Genomic DNA, 25368 nt, shown 5'->3' with positions numbered 1-25368 from the left:
TTCCCACCGGACGGGGATTTGAAGCCCAAAAAGCCGGACATGTCCGGGAAAATCCGGACGTATGGTAACCCTACCTGAAGTGGCTGAGACTATCTTCTAAGAGTGAGTTCCAGATCTGTGGCCGGTCTCAGAAGAAGCTCTGTCTCTTGCATACTTGAGTTTCACTCTGAAGGCTGCCACAGCTCTGTCATTTCAGTGGGTTGGAGGGTAAGTCTACACTTTAAATGGACTTACACTAGAAGGACATGGAAACCACCCGAGGACTGATGCCTTCCTTGGATAGTCATGTTCTATAGAGGTGACTTCAGTGTGCTTCCCTCTCTTTGTCATCACTTCAGCCCTTCCAGGATTCAGATTCATTCAGCTACTCTTCATCCAGGTGCTGATCTTAACCCTGGGATGGCAAAGAAATATCCGGTTCTATGAATAGCTGGTTCTGTGCTATCAGCAGTACTCAATAGATGTAACCACTGAGCTGAGACTTGTTGCTTTTCTAGTGTTGACCGTGAAACTATAGAATTACTTTACTTCCATTAACGTATTATTTGGCTCCCAATTTTGCTTATATTAAAGGCAGTTTTTCTTGTGTGTTCAGTTTCTAATATAGTAATTTTTAAATGGATCCTTCAAACAGTGAGAAACTTTCTCACTTTGTGGACAAGCATAGTGATTCTATAACACAGAAGTTATTAAGACATGCAAAATGTCAATGTTATTGCACAGACTAATAAGAAACTGATTTGCTACAAATTTCCAGTGCTGATCAATTTTTTCAGACAGATTTTACACCCCCAAAACCAGGTATCAGCATGGAAATGCAAATGAAGGCTTTTGGTGGAGCATCTTGAGCAGTATGTCTATAATTTGAGGTCATTTGTGATCTTGAAACTATTTCCCAATAAAGAATGGATATTAAGTGGCATCATAACGGCCTTTCAGAATTGCGTAGGAGTATCCATCAAGCTAAGTGTGTCATATTGTTTTGCAACCTAGGTTCAGTAGTCTGCTAAATAAAATCATATCTTGCCATATGAAATGCACAGCTACATTAGTTCATGCCTTCTCAATTATAAAGCATATTCTAGACTGGTACGGCCAGGGTGCTTTAAAGGAGAAAAAATGTCTCCGTCCAAATTAGGCACAGTGGCTGAGATTTACAAAAGTCAATGCATAACTTAGTTACTCAAACCCTGATTTAGCTACCTAAATAAGTGGCCTGATTTTCAAAAGTGCCGAGCACAAAGCACATCAACGTTTCCATAAATTCCAAAGAATCCATAAAATGTCTTTAGAGCAAAAAGATTCTTCTTGCGATTTCTCTACATATGCCCTTCAGCATTGCTCCAGTTCTCTCGTTTCTCCATGTGCACTTCCCCATTGCCATCTTTCTACATGTTTATTCCTAAACACTCAGATTATCTGTTTTCTTTTGCTTTTTTGATCAGAGTTTCCAGCCAGAGTTATGGAGCTGTTGATCAGATGTCTCATGCCTCTGCTGAAGGATATTTTGGTATGAAAACCCCTAGCAATCAATGATTCTCATGACATTGATGTTTGCTTTGCTAGCTGAGTTCTTGTATGTCAGTCTTTGACAAGGAGCTCAGAATGGACCCAATCTAGGGTTGCCAACTTTCTAATCGCACAAAACTGAACACCCTTGCCCCACCCCTTACCTCGCCCATTCCCCAGAGGCCCCACCCCTTCCCCAAGGTCCCGTCCCCCATGCACTCCATCCCCCTCCCTCTGTCGCTTGCTCTCTCCCACCCTCAGTCACTTCAACTGGGGTGGGGCAGGGGGTTGGGGTGTGGGAGGGGGCTCTGGCTTCGGTTGTGACTCTGGGATGGGGCTGTGGATGGGGGGTTTGGGGTGCAGGAGGGGGCTCTGGGCTGGGGCCGAGGGGTTTGGAGTGTGGCAGGGGGTTCTGAGCTGGGGCAAGGGGTTTGGGCACAGGAGGGGATTCGGGGTGTGGGCTCTGGGAGGGAATTTGGACGTGGGGGGGGGCCTCAGGGCTGGGACAGGGAATTGGCATGTAGAGTATGGGCTCAAGCCAGGTGGCGCTTACCTCAGGCAGCTCCCAGTCGGCGGCACAGCGGGGCTAAAGCAGGCTCTGTACCTGGCTCTGCGCAGCTTCCGGAAATGGCCAGCATGTTCTTGCGGCCCCTAAGTGCAAGAGTGATCAGGGAAGCTCTGTGCACTGCCCCCACACTGAGCGGTGGCTCAGCAGCTCCCGTGGGCCGGGAACCGCAGCCAATGGGAGCTGCAGGGGCGGCACCCATGGGCGTGGAGCTGCCCGGCTGCCCCTGTGCATAGGAGCAGGGCTGGACATGCCGGCTGCTTCTGGGAGCCGTGCAGAGCCAGGTGGGGAGCCTGCCAGCCCTGTAGTGCCGCCAACCGGACTTTTAACAGCCCGGTGAGTGGTGCTGACTGGAGCTCCCTTTTCAACCGGGTGTTCCCAATCCTGCACTCCTTACTTGAAGTCAGTGGGAATTTTGACTCCATAGAAGGAGTCATGAAGAGATTAATGCACAAATTGCATTGTCCTCTTAAATGCAAATTTCTTCCCGTTTTTGTGAATAAACGCCAACATCTAGTAGTTAATGGGAAGCAGCATAAAGTCATTTACATTCTTTCCTGCTGACTGAGTTGTGTTTGTGGTTCAGCAATTAAAATGCTTGCAATTAAACAATTGCCAACTGAACCACTCTGCTGAAATTCAGAATGAGAGAGTGCAAGAGACTTTCATTTCTTCACAAGAGCTCAGTTCTCTGGTCATAAGGATCTATTTATTTTCTTTCCCTCATCTTCAGTTCCTGCTTATGGTAGAAAACAAGGATAGGCATGGCTTCCTCTAGAGCAGTGCTTCTCAAGCTATCTGATGTGGGGGACCGGTGCCATATTATTATCCTATTCGACGCTCTTATGAGGAAACTCACCGCGGACCGGCAGCCGATCGCTCGCGGACCGGCAGCCGATCGCTCGCGGACCGGCACCGGTCCGCGGACCACCACTTTGAGAAGCGCTGCTCTAGAGTTCCTCCGTGTCACTCCTGAAAAAGTCTTGCTGCTTCTGAGTAACATGAGTCATAGTTTGCTACAGGTGGATTCAAACAGGCTCTGAGTCCTCCTTAAGTGTCAATTTCAGCTCCCGACATTCAGATTTCATCAGCCTGGTGAGCGTTGATTCAAATCTCTGTCCAAAACTTTACTGAAAATTTTGGTTGGATTAAAAAGAAAAAGTGCTCAGATAATATTTTCCCCTGAGTTTACTTAATCTCTGTGCTTTCTCATTCTGTCTTAAGCCATAAGCAAAAGTAATGAAATACCACAGGAGAGGCTTTTGTAGTACTTCCATTGCAGTAAGAATCAAACAGAATCACAGGAACACGGATTTTCTTATAAGCTTTTCAGGCCTATTTTGCAGACTCTTTTTTCGAAGAGAGTCAAGCAGACATCTCGATTCATAGGTGTTTATCCTGGCCACACCTCAAACCTTATGGAAGTTTACTCATCAGTAGTCTCCATGTGCATGATAGAAGTCACCCATAGCTACCATTTTTACGGCAAAACTTCCTGGCATATCTCAAACACTTATTTGATTAAAGACCAGCAGCCTGATTCTCCTTTCACATCAGTTTTATGCTTGTGTAGCTCTGATGTGACTGGGAGGAGAATTGGGCCCAATAGAAAGCATTCTGTCTACCCTAGTTGGTTCATTGCATGTTTGAGTGAGGAGGTTATGACAACTTTCTATTGCTAAACTCTTTATGTCGTAGGTGCCATCGTTCCTGATGACATTACCAGTGGAGAAGAACCGTCTGCTCCCCCTGCTGATCCCATGGACGATGTCTCTGGCTATGAAGGCACAGCGCTGGGTGATGGTGGTTAGTACATAAACCCACAGACTATTCTTTTTCCTGAGACTGTCTATCTCTTTGAAAGGAAGTCAGTGTAGAGAATTTTGTGCCAGCTGATTGACAATAAATTTGTTAGTCTCTAAGGTGCCACAAGTACTCCTGTTCTTCTTTTTGCGGATACAGACTAACTCGGCTGCTACTCTGAAACTGTATTTTCTATATTCCTGAATGTGATCTTATTATCTGAGGCATTTTCCCAAATGATAGGGTGGGAGAGAGATTCCATTGGGATCAAGCCGCTGCCAAGAGTTGCGAGTTACCCCCACCTGTGCCACAACCCTCTACCCCTGCTGTGCCACACAATTGTCTCTCTATCTCTGCTGAACCATCCAATGAATTTACCCCTGATTTTTCTCTTTTTCTCTAAAAGCTCAGTTTTCCTCTGATATTTTGTGTGTGTCCTGTGCTGGTCAGAGGCCGTTCATTAGAACAAGACAGAAACTGGTGATTTTGGCCTTATTTCAAAAGCAGACAGGAATTGAAGGACAAGTAGCAAATTAATGTGTCTCTCTAAACCTGTAAAATACCAACTTCTGCCTTTTTTGTTTCTCACAGGAGGAAAAGGTTTACCTCCTCCATCAGATCTGGTGACTGATCGTGGAGGTGGGCCCCCTCCAGCCCAAACAGAGTGGAAGTAAGATGTACTTTCAAATGTAATGATAATGATTAAGCGTTACCTTGCATCCTTTGCAAACTAAGCACAATCAACACCGCTGAAGAGAGGGTGGCAGCCAACTGGCACACTGCACACAAGAGAGCAAAGGGAATTTTTTGGCCAATGACATGGGGTCAGACACTGCTCTTATCAATGGTACTATGGGAGCTTTAGGCCTTCCCCATTTTCAGTTCTCCCAGCCCACATGTAAGTGCCTACCTTACACATCAAGATATGTGTGCACAAAGCCATGATCAGTATATGCTGCTGAGTAGATAAGCATGGACTTAGCCACGGGTGAGCAAATTCAGGGATTTTACATGCACACATCTGAGGTGCACAATAGGCATACACATTTTCACATTCTCAAATACTGTACATGCTGACCTGATGGTTGAAAATCAGGTGCCAGTGTCCATGAAATTCTGACAGGACCTCACCTGTTAATGTTGCATCCTAAACATCTCTCATCCTAAACTGCCTCTCTACTTGGGAGAGATGAAGGCTTGAGTTACCCTGGCTGGGATTTGAATCACTAAGAGAGTTTAGGTTTTTCCAAACCTGGCATCTTATCCAGCATTTTTCTGTCAGTGCAGTGGAGTGCTATGTAAATTAGGGAGAGGCCTTTTATGGGAGAATGTGTGATGCTGTGATGTCTTCTGAAAGGGGTAGGGTGGATGTTCGGTGTACAGCGAAATTGCTCTGAAAATTGAAAGTCAATTTCAAACCGGTCCACATTTTATTATCTCTTTCTGGTAGCATTCCTGCTGTTTCAGAAGATGCAGCCAAAGAAGCTTTTATACAGTACGCAGCCAGTAAGTGCTGCTACAGCTCGGCCCCTGCCAAGGAAATGGTGTTTCGGACTCTGCAGCCATTCAACACCTACAGAGTATGTTCACCTTTTGCAGCCCAACTTACTTGCGCAGAAGTCAGTGGAGTTTGTCTACTAACTTCAGCAGGAGCTGGGCATTTCACTGGGATCAAACAGCTGCCAGGCTTTGCAAATTACCCTTACCCACACAATAGCCCCCTTACTGAGAAATTCCCATTGGGATGGTGTGGCTACCTTCAGTTTGGAATTATGTTTGCACATTCTAAACATCTGGGGAATCATAAAGGAAAGTAATCTTTAGAATGACAGCAAAGAGCTACTTCCACTTTGTAGCTTTTCAATGATTGCTTGGTTTAGAATCTGGAAAATGTAGGTTCATAATTTGATTCCATTGCTATGGACCTTTTTGCCAGAGTCAAGTCTTTTAAAAATATATATTCCATTTTGATCCCTGATCCAAATAGGGTAAGGACCTGAGTAAAAAGGTCAGCAGTCAGTCTACATAGATAGCCACCACTACTAGAACCAATGCAGTTGCACCATTGGTAGTGAACAGTGGGAGATATCCTGAAAAACTGACAGCATAGACAATGGCAGAGAGAGAAACAACTTTTGGATATAGCCATTGTTAATAGGACCAATCACTGAATTCCAAAACAACAAATATTCCATGGCGACTTGTCCTCTAAAAACCCATAGATAGAGAGCGTTAGCTTAGGTGAAACTAAAGTGAAGAGCAGAAGTATGTGGGAATAGAAGAGAGGGAGGGCATATGAGGAAAATAGCCAAATGAGAAGGTAAATAAAGAAGAAGCGAATGACTAAAACAAAAAGAAATAGTGAAATTAAATAGAGCAGGTGTAGGTTGGGAACTGCTGGTATAGAGCAAATATGTGGCCTGATCAAAAGACCATTGATAACAATGGAAAGTCTCCTGTTGATTTTGATGGACTTTGGCTCAGGCTCATAATACAGCATTCTATGAAGATATCACCTCACCCTGTCAACAGTGAGATTGGTCATTATTTTGGCTAGTGTGAATTTACTTTCTTACACTCCAGATTGCAGTCCCAATTGGGTTTTTGTATACACTGCATTGAATGCCCAATCACTCCCACTCTGGGGTTGTTATAGGGTTTTGTTTTATGTTAATTAATTAATTTTTTAGTATCGGCTAGAGACCTTCACTGAATCCAGATCATCTGATTGGAAGACAACACCTTACAAGGGTAAGTAGGATTCTGATGTCAAGTAAGAATCTTGTGTGATTGGCCTCTTCTATGATACAGGTCTAACTGTTGTGTTGTGCATTTCTGCCAAAAGCTAATGAAAAAGGGCAGAAATGCACTCAGCTGCTGAACTGCAGTAATTAAAAACAAAATAAAACACATGCCCGGATAAAAAGACTATGACAATTCTTAAGCACAATAAGCCAGTTGATTTATGAATATGGTATGTGATTTATGTAGTTTGAAAGTTGAAATAAACTAGATCCTTGAAGGAAACGTTCTAACTCCATAAGAACGTGAACGTTCTGGTGTGTACTGGAGCTTACTGAGGACTTCATGCCTAATTCATAGTTTTTATGTAAATGGGGGGAACACTCCAATCCATTGTAAGGCAAATGTTATAGAAACTAGGTGACAGCCAACATTTCAGAGTTATTAGGAGTTGGCAAACCAGAAGAGATTTGTGTTCTGGTAGCCTTCAAGCAACATGTCATATAGAGTTGGTTGAAATTTTTCAAAGCAAAAATTTTTGTTGAAAAATGGCCTTTTTTTTAAATTTTGCGCCCCCCCCCAAAAAAAAATCTTAAATAAAATTTCTGGTTTATTCATTTAACTGGGAATGAATCATTTTCAGTTTTCATTTTTATCCCAGTTTTCATTTTTCCCTTTTCCTCCTCTTTTTGACAGGCGAAAGAAAAAAAGAAAGGAATGGAGGGGGAAAAAAAGAAAGGGGAAAAATAGGGGTGAGGGCTGATGGAGAAAAAAAATGGCCGGGGAAGGGGGAGCAAAGACTTAAGCCCTGAAAATTCTTGATTTTATGAAAAATTTCAAACGAACAATAATCATTCCTTTTTGCAACTTGCAAAATGGGTGACTGAAAATTTCAAGATATTTTGCAACCTTTTTTTGACTGACTCTAGTAATCATGGAGGGATTTTGTTTTGCAGGTTTGTCAAACTGGTGTGGAGTGATACTATTCCTCCTGAGGGAAGCAGAGCAAAAAAGGGATTTTACTTGACTGTCTCTTAGCTTAGGGATTTCTTTTTCTTTTTCATAACCACTGCCCATTCCATTCATTGGGGACATGAAGCCAAGATTTATTGAACACAATTGCTTTGTAACTAATAAGTTCCTGATCCTGCAAATGCTTAGGCATTTGCTTAACTTTGCTAACCTTGATTTCAAATGGGACTACTCATAGTAGTAAAGATAAGCATGCAGAAAAGTGTTTTCAGGATTAGAGCTCACAAGAAGTGTTTTTCACTAAATTTGGGAAACAACGATTTTTGTAATCTTAATTTCTCAGAGGAAATTTGACTATGCTGAATTAACACCATTTTGGTTGAATATTTTAGCTGGATTTATTTGTGTTTGCAAAATACTCTATAACATTTTCCTTTTTGGAAAGAAATTATGGTTGGTAAACAATGGAACTCTTTGACATAAAAGTGGTATTTATTTTAGTTAATCACGTTAACTGGGATCAACATAACAGTTACAGGTGTGGCATGATTTAATTGCAGGTGTCAGGAAATACCTGGTGTTTGTACTCAATACAGTTTTGTCTCTGCTTCAGGTGAATTTGTTGACTCTTTTTTGCTTGGGCCAGCTCCTTTGCCATGGACTATACAAGTGGAAGTCCCTACCATCTTCACAGACCACATAACCAGAGTCAAAGTGCCTCACACGTCTTCATTAAAGGTATTATAATCATAGAATCATAGAATTGTAGGACTGGAAGGGACCTTGATAGGTCATCTAGTCCAGTCCCCTGCACTCAAGGCAGGATTAAGTATTATCAGACCATCCCTAGCAGGTGTTTGTCTAACCTGCTCTTAAAAATCTCCAATGATGGAGATTCCACATCCTCCCTAGGCAATTTATTCCAGTGCTTAACTAATAATAGATCACCTCATCCTGCGCTTTGGTGAGTTTACATGTAGATAAATACATATATTTAAAAATGAACGAGTCCGTGTAACAGGGTGCTCCACTCACTTTTAGGATGGCGCCTTCTCCTGGTCACTCTGGGAATAGCTCGCGAAGCCCACGCTCCTTCCTGCAGTTGCATGCCATCCTCTGCCTCCCTCTCTGGGTCTGTGGCCCTTCTCTTGCTCCACGAGCTGCTGCTGCCTCTTCATGACTTGGCCCTTTGGCCAGGTCACAAAATGGTTTCCCTTCCACAGTTGGAAAATCTTTCCTTGCCAGCAGTCCTAGGCAGTCTTCCTGTTCACTGCCTTGTAGTGCCACTCCCTCAGTGGCTGGCAGGGGAACCCGGGCCCACCCTCTACTCCGGGTTTTACTTCAGGGATCCTGTAAAGGTCCGGTGCGGGGGTTGGGCCCTCTCAGGGGCTATCAGGAGCCAGTCCGCCTCACTACACCGTCCACCCGCTGGCTCGGGGAGGGCGGCCCACAAGGATCCTGGGGGGCCCAGAACCGTCCTGGAGGCTGAGCCCTCACAAAGTCAGTCGGCCCAGGCCCTTGGTCAGGGCAGGACAACAAATAATAGTTCAGGGGCTCAGGACCTTCCTGTAGGCTGAGCCCAAACAGAGTTAGTAGGGCCCTGGCCCTCAGTCAGGGCGGGGCAACAAATGATAGTTCAGGGGCTCAGGACCTTCCGGCAGGCTGAGCCCAAACAGAGTTAGTAGGGCCCTGGCCCTCGGTCAGGGCGGGGCAACAAATAATAGTTCAGGGCTCAGGACCTTCCTGCAGGCTGAGCCCAAACAGAGTTAGCAGGCCCAGGCCCTCAGTCAGGGCGGGGCAACAAATAATAGTTCAGGGGCTCAAGGCCTTCCTGCAGGCCGAGCCCAAACAGAGTTAGTAGGCCCTGGCCCTCGGTCAGGGCGGGGCAACGAACAATAGTTCAGGAGGGTGGGCTCAGGTCGGGGTATCAGGAGCTGAGCACGGGCAAACCAGGACGCCCCAGACCCTCAGTCAGGGTGGAGCAACAAACATTAGTTCAGGGGGGTGGGCTCAGGTCTGGGTATTAGGAGCTGAGAACGGACAAACTCAGGACGCCCCAGACCCTCAGTCAGGGTGGAGCAACAAGCAATAGTTCAGGGCAGCAAACAATAGCTCAGTTGCGGTGCCAGAACGCTGGCTGGAGGGGGAGGCTGCCACCCGTTAAGTGGGGTGGCAGGGGGGACACAGGCCCACCCACTCCACTGTGTCCCCGCCCGGGGCCCTAAGAGCGGCAGTCAGTCTGCCGCTGTGTTGGTGGGGTCCTGACCGCAACACACCAACATTGGTTCGCTCTCTGTTGTAGCTAGACTGGGGTCAGCTACCCCCGGGCTGCTTTCCATTTCCCCCTCCATTTGTACCTGCTCCCCGCTGGGCTCGGCAGCGGGGTCCCACACCATGGGTTCCTCAGTTCGCAGAGGGTCGTCTGGGTCGGGTTGCTCCTCCGGTCTCCGGTAAGGGGGGCGGTCGGGCCCCTCCTTGGGGTACCGTGCTCGGGGCAAGTGCGGCCAGGCTACTTCGGGGTACCTTGCTTGGGGAAGGCTTGGCCAATCCGCGTCGGGGTACCTTGCTTGGGGAAGGCTTGGCCAATCCGCGTCGGGATACCTGGCTCTGGGGAGGTCCGGTCGGTCGGTGTCCGGGTATCTGGCTCTGGGGCAGCTCGGTCCGTCCGCGTCCGGGTACCTGGCTCTGGGAAGCCTTGGTCTAGCCGGAGCTCGCACCGGCACGTCTGGCCTCTCCGGCCGCTGGGGTCCAACTGAGAGCTGGGGCCTGGCTCTTATACTTCCTGTCCCGCCCCTTGACTTCCGGGGGGNAACTGAGAGCTGGGGCCTGGCTCTTATACTTCCTGTCCCGCCCCTTGACTTCCGGGGGGGGGGGAACGGGTGGCGGTGGCTCCGCCCACTTGGGCGCCAATCCAGGCTCCTCTCCCTCAGGGGCTGTCGGGGGCCAGTCCGCTTCACTACAGATCCTCTATCCAGCAGTCAAGTTTTGTTCCGTCTTAGACCTTACTGCCTTTCCCTGAGCCCGGTCCTACCTTCCTGTCTTCTCCGATCACTGGTTTGCCAGCCCAAACACACCTCCCTTCTCCTGAGGAGTGACTGCAGACTTTCCCATCAGCCCTTTTTTGCTGCCAATTTCCTGCCTTTATAGCCCCAACCCAGCTTGTTCCTCCCCAACTGTATTCCTTCACTCAGTCCAGGAATTCCTTAGCCACCTGATTCTCTCAGCCATGGCCTGTTGGGTTAATTAGCCCCCTTTTTAGTCTTCATTAACCCTTTCAGGGCAAGTGTGGGGTGAACACCCCATTGCAGACCGGTATTTTTCTATGGCAGGGGTCGGCAATCTTTGGCACGCGGCTCGCCAGGGTAAGCACCCTGGTGGGCCGGGCCGGTTTGTTTACCTGCCGCATCTGCAGGTTCGGCCGATCGTGGCTCCCACTGGCCACGGTTCGCCATCCCAGGTCAATCGGGGCTGCGGGAAGCTGCGGGCCGAGGGATGTGCTGGCTGCTGCTTCCCGCCGACCCCATTGGCCTGGAGCGGCGAACCACAGCCAGTGGGAGCCGCGATCAGCCGAACCTGCAGACGCGGCAGGTAAACAAACTGGCCCGGCCCACCAGGGTGCTTACCCAGGCAAGCCACGTGCCAAAGGTTGCCGACCCCTGTTCCATGGCATCTTCAGTCACATTCTGCCATTGTTTCTATCGATAGAAATGCACCACAGAAACAAGCAGCTAGCCAAGAGATATTTTCTGATCTTTGGATGAGAGGTTAGGGGAAAGTCCTCTCAGCTCATGGCTGCTGATTTTACAGGTGGATGTTAAATTGTCGATATTCTCACAAAGAAACGGTGGGATTTACAAAAGCACTGTGTTGGCCTAGCTGTATTCTCACTGAAGCCAGTGGGGTTTTTAACAGAGCTGTTCAATGGGAGCAGAGTGAGGCCGGTGCTAAGTGATTTGGAAAACGCCATCCTCCAAGAGAGAGACGTGAAAGCAGCTATCCCAAGCTATGTGCTGTTGCTCAACAAAATGGGTTCTAGGCTCTGATCCTGCAACCCTTATTCACGTGATTAATCCCCACTTACCCAGTGACATCAATGGGAATACTAGCATGGGTAAGAATTACTCACATGAGTAAAGCTTAGTAAGAGTTGCAAGATCAAGCTTCTATCACCCAAGGAGGCGTGACAGCTGTTTCTGAGTGCACAGCCACTGGGCCAGCAGTTAGCCCCATTTAGGGGACTATGCGTGTGACAGGAGAGCTGCTCTATAAAACCAGGGTCTGCTTTATTAGCAAGAGGCACTTTAAACTGTTAGGCAATACTCTGAATGTCGAAACAGTGAATATTTCCCCCCCAGCTTTAAATAGCTGTGGGCCAAATCCTGAGGGGTGCTGCTATCCTGTCTCCACCGATGTTAATGCTCCTTGCAGGCATACAGCCCCACTCGGGATTTGGCCCTGTAGTGGGAAACATATGGACACTTATTCATGTTTTATGATGGAGGTCATTTTTGTGATTTGATACGGGGCCATTTGTATTTTTATGACACTGGCTGTTGGTGGGTATCTATCTTCAGCAGATACAACAGCAAAACAAAGTGAGTTAATATGCATTTTGTCTTCCTAATGAGCTGGTGTAAAATTTGAACGGTGCTCACAAAGTGCTGTATGCTCGCTAAAGCTGCAGTGTGCTAGGTGCTGAGATTCAGTTTGCAAAACTTTCTACTCTGAGCCCACATTTAAATACTATCTAGAAAGACAGACCTTATCTGCAGAGACATGGAGCATCCGCTCTTTCTGTTGACTCTGATTTGAATAGAAGATTAGACCCAATATGTTTCATTTCCCCCTGCAATCTACACACATATGAACTTGGGTCCCATTCGTGCACCACTCAAGTCAGTGGGAGTATTTTGCCATTGACTTTGGTGGTGCAAGAGCAAACTTATAATGCAGTGGTACTCAAACTTTTCACCGTGTGCCCTTCCTAACCCCTGCTGTGTCCCCACCCCCAAGCCACGGTTGGGAGCAGGGTCGGGAGCGTGGCCACAGTTGGGGCCAGGGCTGATGCTGTGGCCAGAGTTGTGGCTGGGCCGAAAGCCAGGAGACAAGGCTGGGGCCAGGGCCGGCTCCAGGGTTTTGGCCGCCCCAAGCAGCCAAAACAAAACAAAACAAAACAAAAAAGCCGTGATCGCGATCTGCAGCACAATTCGGCGGAAGGTCCTTCACTCCCAGGCGGAGTAAGGGACCGTCCGCCGAATTGCCGCCGAATACCTGGACCTGCCGCCCCTCTCCGGAGCGGCCGCCCCAAGCACCTGCTTGAGAAGCTGGTGCCTGGAGCCGGCCCTGGCTGGGACTGCAGCTGAGGGATGGGAACCAGGGGCTGAGACCGGGAGCTCCAGATCATTTATGAATACGTTGAGTAGGACTGGAACCAATACAGACCCCTGGGGGACACCACTATTTACCCCTCTCTCCCTTCTGAAACATGACCATTTATTCCTACCCTTTGTTTCCTATCTTTTAACCAGTTACCAATCCATGAGAGGACCTTCCCTCTCATCCCATGACTGTTTACTTTGCTTAAGAGCCTTTGGTGAGGGACCTTGTCAAAGTCTTTATGAAAATCTAAATACACTATATCCACTGGATCCCCCTTGTCCACATGCCTGTTGACCCACTCAAAGAATTCTAGTAGATTGGTGAGGCATAATTTCCTTTTACAAAAACCATGTTGACTCTTCCCCAACAAATTATATTAATCTATGTATCTGACAATTTTGTTCTTTACTATAGTTTCAACCAGTTTCGCTAGTACTGAATTCAGGCTTATTGGCCTGTAAGTACCTGGGTCACCTCTGGAGCCTTTTTTAATAATTGGCGTCACATTAGCTATCCTTCAGGGAGGGATAGCTCAGTAGTTTGAGCATTGGCCGGCTAAATCCATGGTTATGAGTTCAATTCTTGAAGGGGCCACTTAGGGATCTGGGGCAAAATCAGTACTTGGTCCTGCTAGTAAAGTCTGGGGACTGGACTCAATGACCCTTCAGGATCCCTTTCAGTTCTATGAGGTAGGTATATCTCCATATATTATTTGGTTCAGAAGCTGATTTAAATGATAGGTTACAGACTACAGCTAGTAGTCCTGAAATTTCACATTTGAGTTCCTTCAGAATTCTTGGGTGAATACCATCTGGTCCTGATGACTTATTACTGTTTAGTTTATCAATTTGTTCCAAAACCTCCTCTAATGACACCTCTGTCTGGGACAGTTCCTCAGATTTGTCACCTAAAAAGAATGGCTCAGGTTTGGGAATCTCCCTCACATCCTCAACCATGAAGACCGATGCAAAGAATTCATTTAGTTTCTCTGCAACTGCCTTATCATCCCTGAGTGCTCCTTTAGCATCTCGATTGTCTAGTGGCCCCACTGGTTGTTTAGCAGGCTTCCTGCTTCTGATGTATTTAAATTTTTTTTTGCTAATACTTTTTGAGTATCTGTCTAGCTGTTCTTCAGGTTCTTTTTTGGCCTTCCGAATTATATTTTTATACTTCTTTTGCTGGAGTTTTTGCTCCCCTGTCTTTGACCAGCTGGGGACATCCTCAGCCTCAGGGCGGCCCTAATTTGAACTGAGCTGTGTAAACCTGCTTCCCTAATGGGCTATTATGATAGCTGGGGCAGGGGAACACTGTAGCCACTTTCACTTCTCAAAGAATCCCCCTGATGCGCACTCTGCAGTGAGGGCTTCAGTGCAGAGTGGAGGGGAAGACACATAGAGCCAGTTATGTGAGTATTCCACCATCTGCAGGTTACTCCTACACCAGGAGATACCCCATGGCCCATTTAGGGTTCTTAGGACAATCATGAATCAAGCCCAATGTGAGTATATATGGAGTGTAAAAGCTAATATAACCATAGCTGATACTTACCACCTTTGTAAAGTGTTCTTAGATCTATGGGGGGAAAGTGCTATATAAGAGTGAGGTATTATTTCAGAGAGAGACAGATTGAACCTACAGGACTGTATACGTTTGTTAAAGGTATGTGGCAGGTTTAGAAGCTTTTTTTATATCAGGATGAATTAGTTCTATCAAAATCCCAAATTATTTAATTAGAAGCAAGAGAGTTATTTGTTTTTTAACGTTTTTATTTCTATTTAAAATTGTTATCCAAATATGGAAGCATCACTTTCTGCTTCCCTTGAGCCGTTTTTTTGTGTTTTGTAAAATCACTGGTATTTTGTGAGAAAAAGCCCTGTCTTTTGGGAAAGCAGTGCTACAGTCCAGGAAAAGAGATACTTTGGGACATTTTAATAGGGTGTGATTTAATAGATGTTTTTCTTTCCCTTCTGTAATAAGAAAGGAATTTTGAGAGAGTTATCTCACTTTAAATATCTGACCTCTTCCATCATTAAACCTTACTTCTTAAAGGAGGGGAGGAGTGAGAGGGGGGAAAATGGGCAATACACAGCCATGTAGAAAGACCAAGAGCAAACTGAATAGGAGTCTAATATATGCTGTGATATGGAAGGTATTATTGTCTAATGGGTAAATCAAGTGAACTGGGGATCATTACGCCTGAGTGCTAGTCCCAGCTCTGACACAGTCTCACTTTGGGCAAGTTCTGCTCTGTGCCTCAGTTTACCTATCTGTTACAATAATCAGTAAGTGCTTCATTGTAGTCAGGAATGTTTGAATTCCAGTTATCCCTTTATAGGGAAAGAAATGAACTGAGAGAGTCACAGGACATGGTATCCTAGCTTAATTTATTTGTGTGGGTATTTTCTTTGGAAGGGGAATTAGAATTTGTAAGCGAAGAACAGCTTGTAACTCACAGATGTAGCCCTGTCCGAAGAGACCTCCAGCATACAGACTGAGCATTCATGCTCTCACATAGACTGTTCCCTTCTTGCTTTTCTACCACCTGTGCTAATACTGGTTTAGCATGAATTTTTGTCTACATTAAGGCTCTCACTAGTGTTACCACAGGGTCTAGTTGAACCAGTGTTATCACTGGTGACAGTTTCCCCTCCTAAAATTCAACATGGGCTGAGTGTTTTAGCCTTATTTCAAACAAATTATAGAAGTGCATACATGGGCTGTTATTCAAAATCACTCTCTCACGTGATTGGATGGACGTTGAGGACAGCTACTTTGCAAAACAAAAGACACACTGTTACTTAATGACTTCTCGCCCAATTCCACCTGTAGAAGGGTGGTTGTAATTTGGCTGTAGGTAGCTGTAGAACTCTTTAAGAACTTTGAATGAAAGGCCTTATAAAAGTGTAAAGAATGAGGTTTCACTAGAATGTTTCCACAAAAGAAGAAAAAAAATTCCCATTGTCTTTTTTTTTTGGGGTGGGGGGTACCAAGAGGCATCCAGATAGTAACATAAAGAGCTAAATTAAAGAAATGTCAAACCACTGGCTTCTTTTAAAATTTCTCTTTTGATTTAAGGGCTGCCATAATTGTCGATGTTCAGGTAAAATTCGCTGCATGAAGTGTCATGGAAGAGGAAAGGTGAGTAGCCATGTCTAAGGGGATCCTTTGCTTAGGACTGAATTCATTCTGGGGAAAGGTGTTGAAATAAGAACCAGGCAAAGATGCTGAAATCAAATAGCTTTGGGCAGTTAGAAGGGGAGTGAGGTTGGCTGTGAAGAGTTCACAATTGTATTGTGCTCTGTTTTACAGCATTTATTGTGATTTATTATTTGTATTATCGTAGTACCTAGGAGTCTCTGTCATGGACCAGGACCCTATGGTGCTAGGCACTGTACAAACACAGAACAAAAGGACAGTTTCTGTCACAAAGAGCTCACAGATCTAAGCATCTCTCAACCAGTTCATGGGACTACCTTGTGTAGTAAGGTGCTGAGTGCAAGAAGGTTTGTGGAGTAGGGCCCTTAAAGATTAATTTATGTTTATTAGGAGTGCTTTGGTCAAACACATTACAGGACTCAATATAGGGGTAACTATGTGAAATTCTATGGCTTGTGTTATACAGATTAGAACAGGGGTCGGCAACCTTTCAGAAGTGGTGTGCCGAGTCTTCATTTATTCACTCTAATTTAAGGTTTTGCGTGCCAGAATTACATGTCAACGTTTTTAGAAGGTCTCATTCTATAAGTCTCTCTATATAACTAAACTATTGTTGTATGTAAAGTAAATAAGGTTTTTAACATGTTTAAGAAGCTTCATTTAAAATTAAATTAAAACGCAGAGCCCCCCGGCCAGGACCCGGGCAGTGTGAGTGCCACTGAAAATCAGCTCGTGTGCCGCCTTCGGCACACATGCCATAGGTTGCCTACCCCTGGATTAGAAGATCGAATGACCCCTTCTGGACTTAAAGATCTATGAGTCTATTAAACTTGTAATCTGTTTTCCATGTGAGGAAATGAAGGTTGCAACACCAGCAAAGTGCTCTGGCAAAGTATATATAGCTCTGAGTTTTCCATCTAATTAATGCAGGTACAGTGCTGGATTTGTCATGGGTCTGGGAAACAACCGAGTAAGGACAGGTGCACACACTGCAGAGGTTCTGGACGGAGCAGGTGAGTCAACACTCAAGGAGAAGCCAACCTGACAAGTCCATATTTTAATTAGCATCAGCCTCAAAACTGTGGCTCGTTGGCAGCAGGGGTGGAATAATGCTACATTCAGGGACAGTTCAAGGTCAGATTCTTAGGTGGGCTCAGCTAGCCAACGTAGCTGTACAAGTATTAATTGGTTTGTGAAAATGCCCTCAGTGCTGGGTTGTGACTGCCCAGGATAATCAATGAAGTCCAGCTGTTGCTGTTGAAACTCCTGCTGGAATGAGCAAAATGTATTATTCAATCTGGGGCCGGGGCTGGCCCGGAGTTTTTTAGTGCACTCTTCAAAACTAGACCTGTAGAGTTCCATCCAGCTTCCTTTCCACCTATGAGTAAGCTCCTCTCCATTTCTTTGCATAGCACGGAGTTTCCCTCCACTGGTTACTTCCTGCCTGCAAGTCTCGTGTTGACACCCCTTGTCTGTTTGTAAAGATTTACTGCCTTCGATGGCTTCCCTAGGAAGCCATGAGTTACTGGGCAAGCAATTCTTTCCAAGGCAGGAGGGTAGTTGGAGAGTTCAACCCAGCTGCAGCCTAGCTCTGGAAGAGCTCTTCTTCAAAATTCACAGCTGCGAATAGTGTCAGTCTGTTTTACTGAGATTATACCATCTCATTTTTCTGTGCGGGTGGCAGGGCCTCAATGGCAGAACCACTGTGTACTTAAAACTGAACCTTGTGCTTGGAGAACAATGTTTCCCCAGTGCTTTGGTGGCATCAGCTACCTAAGACATTGCAGTGAAGCTGTCTAGTTGCTGCTGGAAACACTCATAGAATCATGCTAAGTGTGAATAAACTTGTGACTGGAAACAGAGAGTAGACTCCATGGCTTACCCATACATATAAAATACCGGATTAGGATTCAATACTATAAATACTTACTAGCGGGTAAAGTATTTACTACCAGGAGTCAATGGATCAGTGAATTTATTGAAGTCATGTTCTTTAGTGAGACAACTCCTGGTAGTAGACATGATGGCAAATAGTAAGCATCAGCTGGACTGGATCTCCAAAGTGATGCCAAATGAAGTGTGATGTGTGTGTGTGCGTGCACACACACAGTGTATGTATCCGAAATCACGGTGGTAATAGTTTCTCACCATCCATTGTAATTATCATTTTTTGTCTACAGATGCAACAGTTGTTCTGGTTCAGGCCACAAAACCTGCCTAACGTGTGCAGGAAAAGGACAGTTGCTGTACTACATTGAGCTTCAAGTCAAATGGCAAGTCTAATAAAACTTTAAATAATTATAGAGAAGTGCCTTCATCCTCACTGTGGTACATACAGGGTTAAATCGGCAATGTTCTGACAGGCTGGACTGTGATGTGCTGCTTTCCCCCAGGAAGGGGGCAGTTAGGATTTCAAGAACATTACCAGCTTCACAAAGTTGGGCTGTATACAAATCCATACCAGCTAATTATCATTTCAAAAAGTCTGTTGAAATTTACCAGAGAGCTCCAAAAGAGAGCAGCATCTTAAGAAGGATGTTGGAGGAGACAAGCTTCATGAAAATTTACAATAAACAGTGAAGTTGAAAGCTTAGTTGTGGCCCTTTACTAAGATAGGATCAAAGCTATGGGCTATGTCAGGAGCTCATCTCTCTGATGTTGTGCCAGCAACAAAGAAACATAGACTACGACTGAACTCAGTATCACATCACTGGCTGTTTAATCATTGATGACTATTTAGGGAGGAGCCACAGTAGAGAATAGGAGAGTTATTCCCTGCTTATTTAATTAATGAGATCCTTGTTGTTCTACACTGCGTTTCATATGAAGGAGAAAAAATGTCCTTCCCGGATTCAATGACCAGGATAGTACATGGAGTACCAGAAGGGGTGGTCTAACATGTGCCTTGCAGAACAGCAGTTTTACCTCTTGCTTTGTATCCTGTCCCCTTGCTAATCTACTGTAGTGCAGTATCTTCTTCGACTTTTCAGGCTCCAGATTGGGTTAGAATTCCCAGATTGTTTTACATTGGTCTGAATTAAACCCCTGTTGTCCTCTGTTGGCCCAGTCACTGACTTAAAAATGTTCAGCCATTGTTATTTTAATATTTGTAATTTTTAAAGGCATTTTATTTTAATATCACTTGATGGGCTTTATCCAGGATTGTTCCAAAGAACAAATATAAATAAACCATCTCAGCAGTTCAGTTGGATCCATTACAACTGGAATTTGAATGCCAAAGTCTCAAAGTTTGCATTTTAGCATAGCATGCCTCCATATTATCATTAGAAAAGTACAAAGAATACCATGTGTTATGTTTAAAGCTCTACCACCAGGAACCTCAGTACAGATTGGAGAACTTATTTAACAACTCTGCCTTGTGGAGTTTTATGTTTTTGTAGCATAAGAAACACATAAAGAAGGGGCCCTCTAAAATCCATTTGAGTAAGGGGAGATACAATAGGTGGCAATATTTGTGTTCTTGTTCTTGTAGGAAGAACAACATTTTTGAATACGTGGCGGACCAGAGATCTGGGTTTCCTGCTGATCTCTTCAAGGAGGTCACTGGGCAGAAGATGTTTGTTGATGAACAGTCCATGGTAATGAAACTCTAGACTCTATCACCTCTTGAAATAGCAAAATGACAGGTCTGGAAACAGAACAACTCATATAGCCTGAGGTTGAGTTTACTAACCTATCCCTGTAGCAAACCTCGTTGCCTACTCTGTCCCCATATCTACTCTGGCAACAGCATCAGAGGACCCAACCACATCAGCCACACCATCAGGGGCTCATTCACCTGCACATCCACTAATGTCATATATGCCATCATGTGCCAGCAATGCCCCTCTGCCATGTACATTGGCCAAACCGGACAGTCCCTCCGCAAAAGAATAAATGGACACAAATCGGACATCAGGAATGGTAACATACACAAGCCAGTAAGTGAACACTTCAATCTCCCTGGTCATTCTATCACAGATTTAAAAGTCACTGTCATTGAACAAAAAAACTTCAGAAACAGACTTCAAAGAGAAACAGCAGAACTAAAATTCATTTGCAAATTCAACACCATTAATCTGGGCTTGAATAGGGATTGGGAGTGGCTGGCTCACTACAGAAGCAGCTTTTCCTCTCCTGGAATTGACACCTCCTCATCTATTATTGGGAGTGGACTACATCCACCCTGATTGAATTGGCCTTGTCAACACTGGTTCGCCACTTGTGAAGTAACTCCCTGCTCTCCATGTGTCTGTATATAATGCCTGCATCTGTAGCTTTCACTCTATGCATCCGAAGAAGTGAGGATTTTACTCACGAAAGCTTATGCCCAAATAAATCTGTTAGTCTTTAAGGTGCCACCAGACTCTTTGTTGTTTAAGAATTTAAAGTATCAAAAGAAGAAAAAGACGTTTGAGAACACAGCGCTCTGTTTTTCTGGTTACTAATATAACTAAATTAGTTAATTCTCAAATGTCATCTACAGTAGGATTTTCCTTTTTTAGTAAAAAAGTTATTGAAAAGACTCAGGGCCAATTGCTGGTTTGGGATATTTTGTGTGTGTATCAATTCACCTCTTTGGCTTGATGACCAGAGGTGCTGCTCACCGCAAATCCCAAATGAAGTCAGTGGGAGTGAGAGATGTTCAACGTCTTTTACTATTCAGACCAGGGCAAAGTCCTGTAAATCCCTGCAACATGGATCTCATTATATTTCCCACAAAAATGGGCCAAATCTTCTGTTGGCATAAACTGGTGCAGTTCCATTTAAGCTGTGCTAATTAACACTAGCAGATAATGTCGTCCCATGTCTACATCTGTGGATTGAAAGCTGCACTTTCCCTGCATTTGGCCTGTCGGTCATATATCTGTTGGGCTAGCAGTGTATGGGTTTATGGTCACTGGGCTCACATAAATTCCCAGTGCTCACACGCAAAAAAATAAATTTAAAATATATTTAGTTACATGCAGTTTACATTAGAGATGGTCCCAAAGAAAAAACCCAGACCTAAACAGCATCCGGCTTTGTGATGTTGGAAATCCAGATCTAAATTTTGTAGCTTTGTTCCTCTCATGGTTACATATTTGCAGGAGCTTTTAAATAGCAAATATAAATGCAATGTCTTCTGATTTTCCTGGTGGCTAATCCTCTAGAGGTTCTCCAGGGACCAGGCACCCCTGCATAGCACCTATCATAGTTTGTTAATCTCAGACTGGTTCTGTGTTTGAACCCATGTCTGGGGCTTCTAGGATACAAATAATAATAATAGCAGCACTCGTGTTTGGAGTGGCTCGTGTTTGGAGTGTGTATTTCATAACACACTCCAAGTCCTTCTTAACCACCCACTTTTGGAGGAGCTACAAAATAGATGATACATATTGATTTCCTGCAGGGTATATTTGGAGTTGATTGCAGTGATTCTTGTAGATCCTGCCACGGAATCCACAATCAAGTGCAATTAGGTGACTACCCTGGAAATCCAGAGCATATTGCTTTTCAAGATTTAGCCCATAGGGTTTGTGTATAGTTTTTGCACCAGTGTAGATGGTGTAAGACATGGCTTGCACTAGTGTGACTAACCCCCTTTTGAGACCTAGCACAGACAGGCCTTTAGTTTTTAGCAAGTGCAACACAATTAGCTGATACCTAGTAGCAGTGAAGGCTGCTGAAAAAGATACTAGGGAAGAATGCTTTTGTTTTCTTTACAACTGGCACAAAATGTCCTACAAAACCGTAAGGGTGCCTACAAAACCGTACTCACGCGAGTCGCTTTTCTTTATGCAAGCAATTCCATTGACCTCACTGGCCAGATCCTCGTTGATGTAAACTGGCATAGCTCCATTGATCTGTTCCACTGCTGTGAATAAAGATTACTCATGTGAGTGAGGGTTTGTCTTCACTGCGACGCTCAGGAAAATTAATCTGAATTGACTATTGGTATGAATTTTAAATGGATTAGTTAAACTGCATTAAAGCTCTGTCTGAATGTACCATAATTCAGAATTGAAGTGGCCTTAATTCACTCTGGAAGTGAATTAAACTAAACTGAATTACAGCCACTTTAATTCTGAATTATGGTGTCCACACAGAGGTTTAATGAAGTTTAACATTATCCACTTGAAATTCCCACCTTTAGTTAATTTAGATTAATTTGTCCCTGTGGAGACAAGTCCCGAGAGACCTCAGGACTGAGATGGGCCTGATATTTGGAAGTAATTGTGATCTCCTTCCTATTTGTGTGTCTTAAATGTTTTCCATTTCTCCAGGTTTATCCTGTTGTGAATTTTCCTGATCCTTCCATAAGTCAGGCTTCCCAAAATGCTCTTGTGCAACATCACACTCAGTTTGCATCCACTTCTCGTGTACTGAGACAGGTGAGTGCACTGCAGCCCACATCTAATAAGAGGAGGCAAAGCAACTAGTTTGTGGACGTCAGACTGTAGCAGCTTAGCATTTGTACAAGTCTCACTGTGCCCTTTTTTATTGGACCATTTGAAACAATTCTTCAAGCAACAAAGCAAAAGACTTTCCATTAGGTGGATAATGACTATTAACATTAAAGGGATTGGATTTTCTTAAGTGCCTGCATACCAAGACCTTTAAACATCTTTAAATTGATTTAGAATGGGGAGGGGGCAGGGGCAAGTGTAATAATAAAGAAAAATGCAATATTATTAGAAGTGAGCATAAGAGAACTGCCAGCGAGATAGAACATAGTACTGGGAGACAGGAACTCCTTGGGTTAGAATCTCAACTCTGCCATTGATTGCCTGTGGGTAGGTATGCTCACTTCTCCTCTGTGTGCCTCAGTTTCCACATCTGTAAAATGGGACTTATCATGCATTCTTACCCAGGGGTGTGGTGTGGATTAATTATTTAATGTTTACACTGGTCTTCAAACATGCAAAGTGCTACATAAAGTGCTTTTGAAAATGCCACCAAGAGAGCTTACAAATCCTTCTGTATTGTATAGATTTAGCTTCATTATCCTTGTATTTTCTGTCTCCCTCTTTCTTCCAGAGGCAAACTATTGAGCTGATTCCTCTGACTAAAGTGGAATACGAATGGCAAGGGAAACGGCATTCCTATTATGTGTATGGAGATGAAAATAGGGTGTATGCAGAGAACTACCCCAAAAAGTGTTGCTGCTCCATTATGTGACTGACTGATCACTTCTCAGAATGCCAAAGACAATGGCTGTTGTCCAGAACCATATAAGGAAAGGATTCATCTAGTACTATTTTTGTTTTGTTTTGGTCAATAGAAGTTCATTGATTTGCATGTATGGGGCAGGCTGCCGCAGGAAGAAAACGGGGGAGCAAAAGGTTTGTCAGGTTGATTATTCAGTTCCAGGACTGGATCTTGTATGTATGTCACAATCCCTGTGGGCCACTGGGGGTTTGCTGTGGCTCTCCCTGTCCCGCCCTTGCCACTAGTAGAATGCAAACTCAACTTTGGATTACAGTACCATTTAGTTTCTGCACTATGTGTGGGCCTAGCCTAATCTACTTTTCCTCAGACTTCACTGGGTCTCCTGGCGTTAATAAGGTCTAAATTTTTATTAGTAAGGAAATACAAGGAAAACAGGTCCTAGATCTGTCTTCCATTATCATTAGTAGTAAAAATGATGTGACCCAACAGTCTGCTCTGTGTTACACTAGGGAAACCCACTGACTTCAGTGAAGTTGTATCAGTGTAAATCAAACCACATTTTGGACTGAAAATATTAACAGTGGTGAGGATAACGGAGTGGTGGTTAGTACGTGGCTGCACTCCAGTAATGCTGACTACTAATTTCCCTTTGTTGTTTGTTGATTCTTTTATTTTTATCACAACTGAGAGTTCAGTGATAATATGGTACCAGGCACAAGTTGAAAACGTTTTGCTGTGAACCTTCAGAGTTTGTGACTAGCTCAGCAAACAGCAGATGGATGGTAGTGATGCATCTGACATTTTTAGAATGTCTGTCTCCACTGCAGTGCTTGGCTTGCTGGTTCAGCCATCAATAATCTTGTCTGTGTCAAACATAGAGGCAGCATTTTAACTCTTCTAATAGAATCTCCAACTGAAGATAAACAGAGAAGGAAATAGGACAAATTGTGGATATTTTTTAATTAAGCGTCTAGGGCCTGACCAAAAGCCTCTTGAAGTCAATGTGAATCTTTCCATGACTTCAGTGGATCAGGTCTATAATGCATATTGTTAATCACCCACTATCAAATTCTAATCTTTCTTGCTGCTGAGTTTTCAGCATGTTTGGATCGTACCTCATTTGCCATGTGACTGTGATACACACACACACACACACATCTATAGTTTCTCTTTCTGTACAAATGTCATAGTAATACAAGATGACTAGGTAGTATTCCTGTTAAGAATAAATTTATCTGGGCATTTGTGCCAACAACACTATAGTATTAATGCCGAAGTGTTTACTTGCACGTGCTTGTCAAATCCAGTTTTTGTAGGTGAGATATAACCAGGGTGGACTGCATTGTTCTTTTAAATAGTTAAGTGGGATTTAGTGGTAGTGATAAGAGCTCCGGAGAAGCTATTTGTTCACATATCCACTGTAAGCAATGGAAGTTTAAGCATCCTCCTATTCTGCTAACACATTGTCAGTGTGCCCTAACCTTGACCTGGAGGGATCAACTCTGGGGCTAAGATGGTACCCAGCTGCCATACCACTCAGCCTTTGTCCTCTGCTAAGACTATCAATAGTTCTAACTGGTGTCAGTTTATTGTTATTACTATTAGTTGTGTTGCATGGGAGCCCCACTCATGAACCAGGACCCCACTGTGCTAGGCACCATACAGACCTGGAACAAAAAGTGAGCCCCTGCCCCAAAGAACTTACAATTTAAGTAAGAGTTTACAATCCAATTTTGCTGGTTTTGTCCACTAGGAAATGGACTGAAATCACTAACCAATTTTGCATAAGACAGGGAAAGGCCATCAGCTTTGGTGACTCACTTGGAAATGACCTAGACCAGAGGTGGGCAAACTATGGCCCGTGAGCCACATCCGCTCACAGGACCTTCCTGCCCGGCCCCTGAGCTCCTGGCCCGGGCGGTTAGCCCTAGCCTCTCCCCCGCTGCCTCAGCTCGCTGCGCCACTGGTTCAATGCTCTGGGTGGCGGGGCTCCTCCAGAGCTGCGGCCTGTCCTGGCACTCTGGGCAGCGCGGCTGTAGTGCCACCAGCCACCGGTGCTCCAGGCAGCGCGGTAAGGGGGCAGGGAGCAG

General features: G+C 44.6%; 1 protein-coding gene across 1 annotated transcript in view; it reads left to right on the top strand.

Annotated features, from left to right (window-relative positions):
- Positions 1–25368, top strand: part of LOC117880061 (protein SSUH2 homolog) — a 26984-nt gene extending 1616 nt beyond the window's left edge. The window contains exons 2-13 of the mRNA XM_034775742.1: positions 1446–1510; positions 3773–3880; positions 4469–4547; positions 5328–5457; positions 6568–6628; positions 8205–8329; positions 16046–16108; positions 17057–17139; positions 18307–18399; positions 19620–19725; positions 22393–22500; positions 23147–25368. Of these exons, the coding sequence (XP_034631633.1) occupies positions 1446–1510; positions 3773–3880; positions 4469–4547; positions 5328–5457; positions 6568–6628; positions 8205–8329; positions 16046–16108; positions 17057–17139; positions 18307–18399; positions 19620–19725; positions 22393–22500; positions 23147–23287 (1162 nt within the window). The 3' untranslated portion in view covers positions 23288–25368. The remainder of the gene's footprint in view (positions 1–1445; positions 1511–3772; positions 3881–4468; positions 4548–5327; positions 5458–6567; positions 6629–8204; positions 8330–16045; positions 16109–17056; positions 17140–18306; positions 18400–19619; positions 19726–22392; positions 22501–23146) is intronic.

This window comes from Trachemys scripta, chromosome 7 (genome assembly GCF_013100865.1).
Source record: "Trachemys scripta elegans isolate TJP31775 chromosome 7, CAS_Tse_1.0, whole genome shotgun sequence".
In the NCBI taxonomy this organism is placed as follows: Eukaryota; Metazoa; Chordata; order Testudines; family Emydidae; genus Trachemys; species Trachemys scripta.
This window is presented reverse-complemented; position numbering and strand designations above follow the sequence as displayed.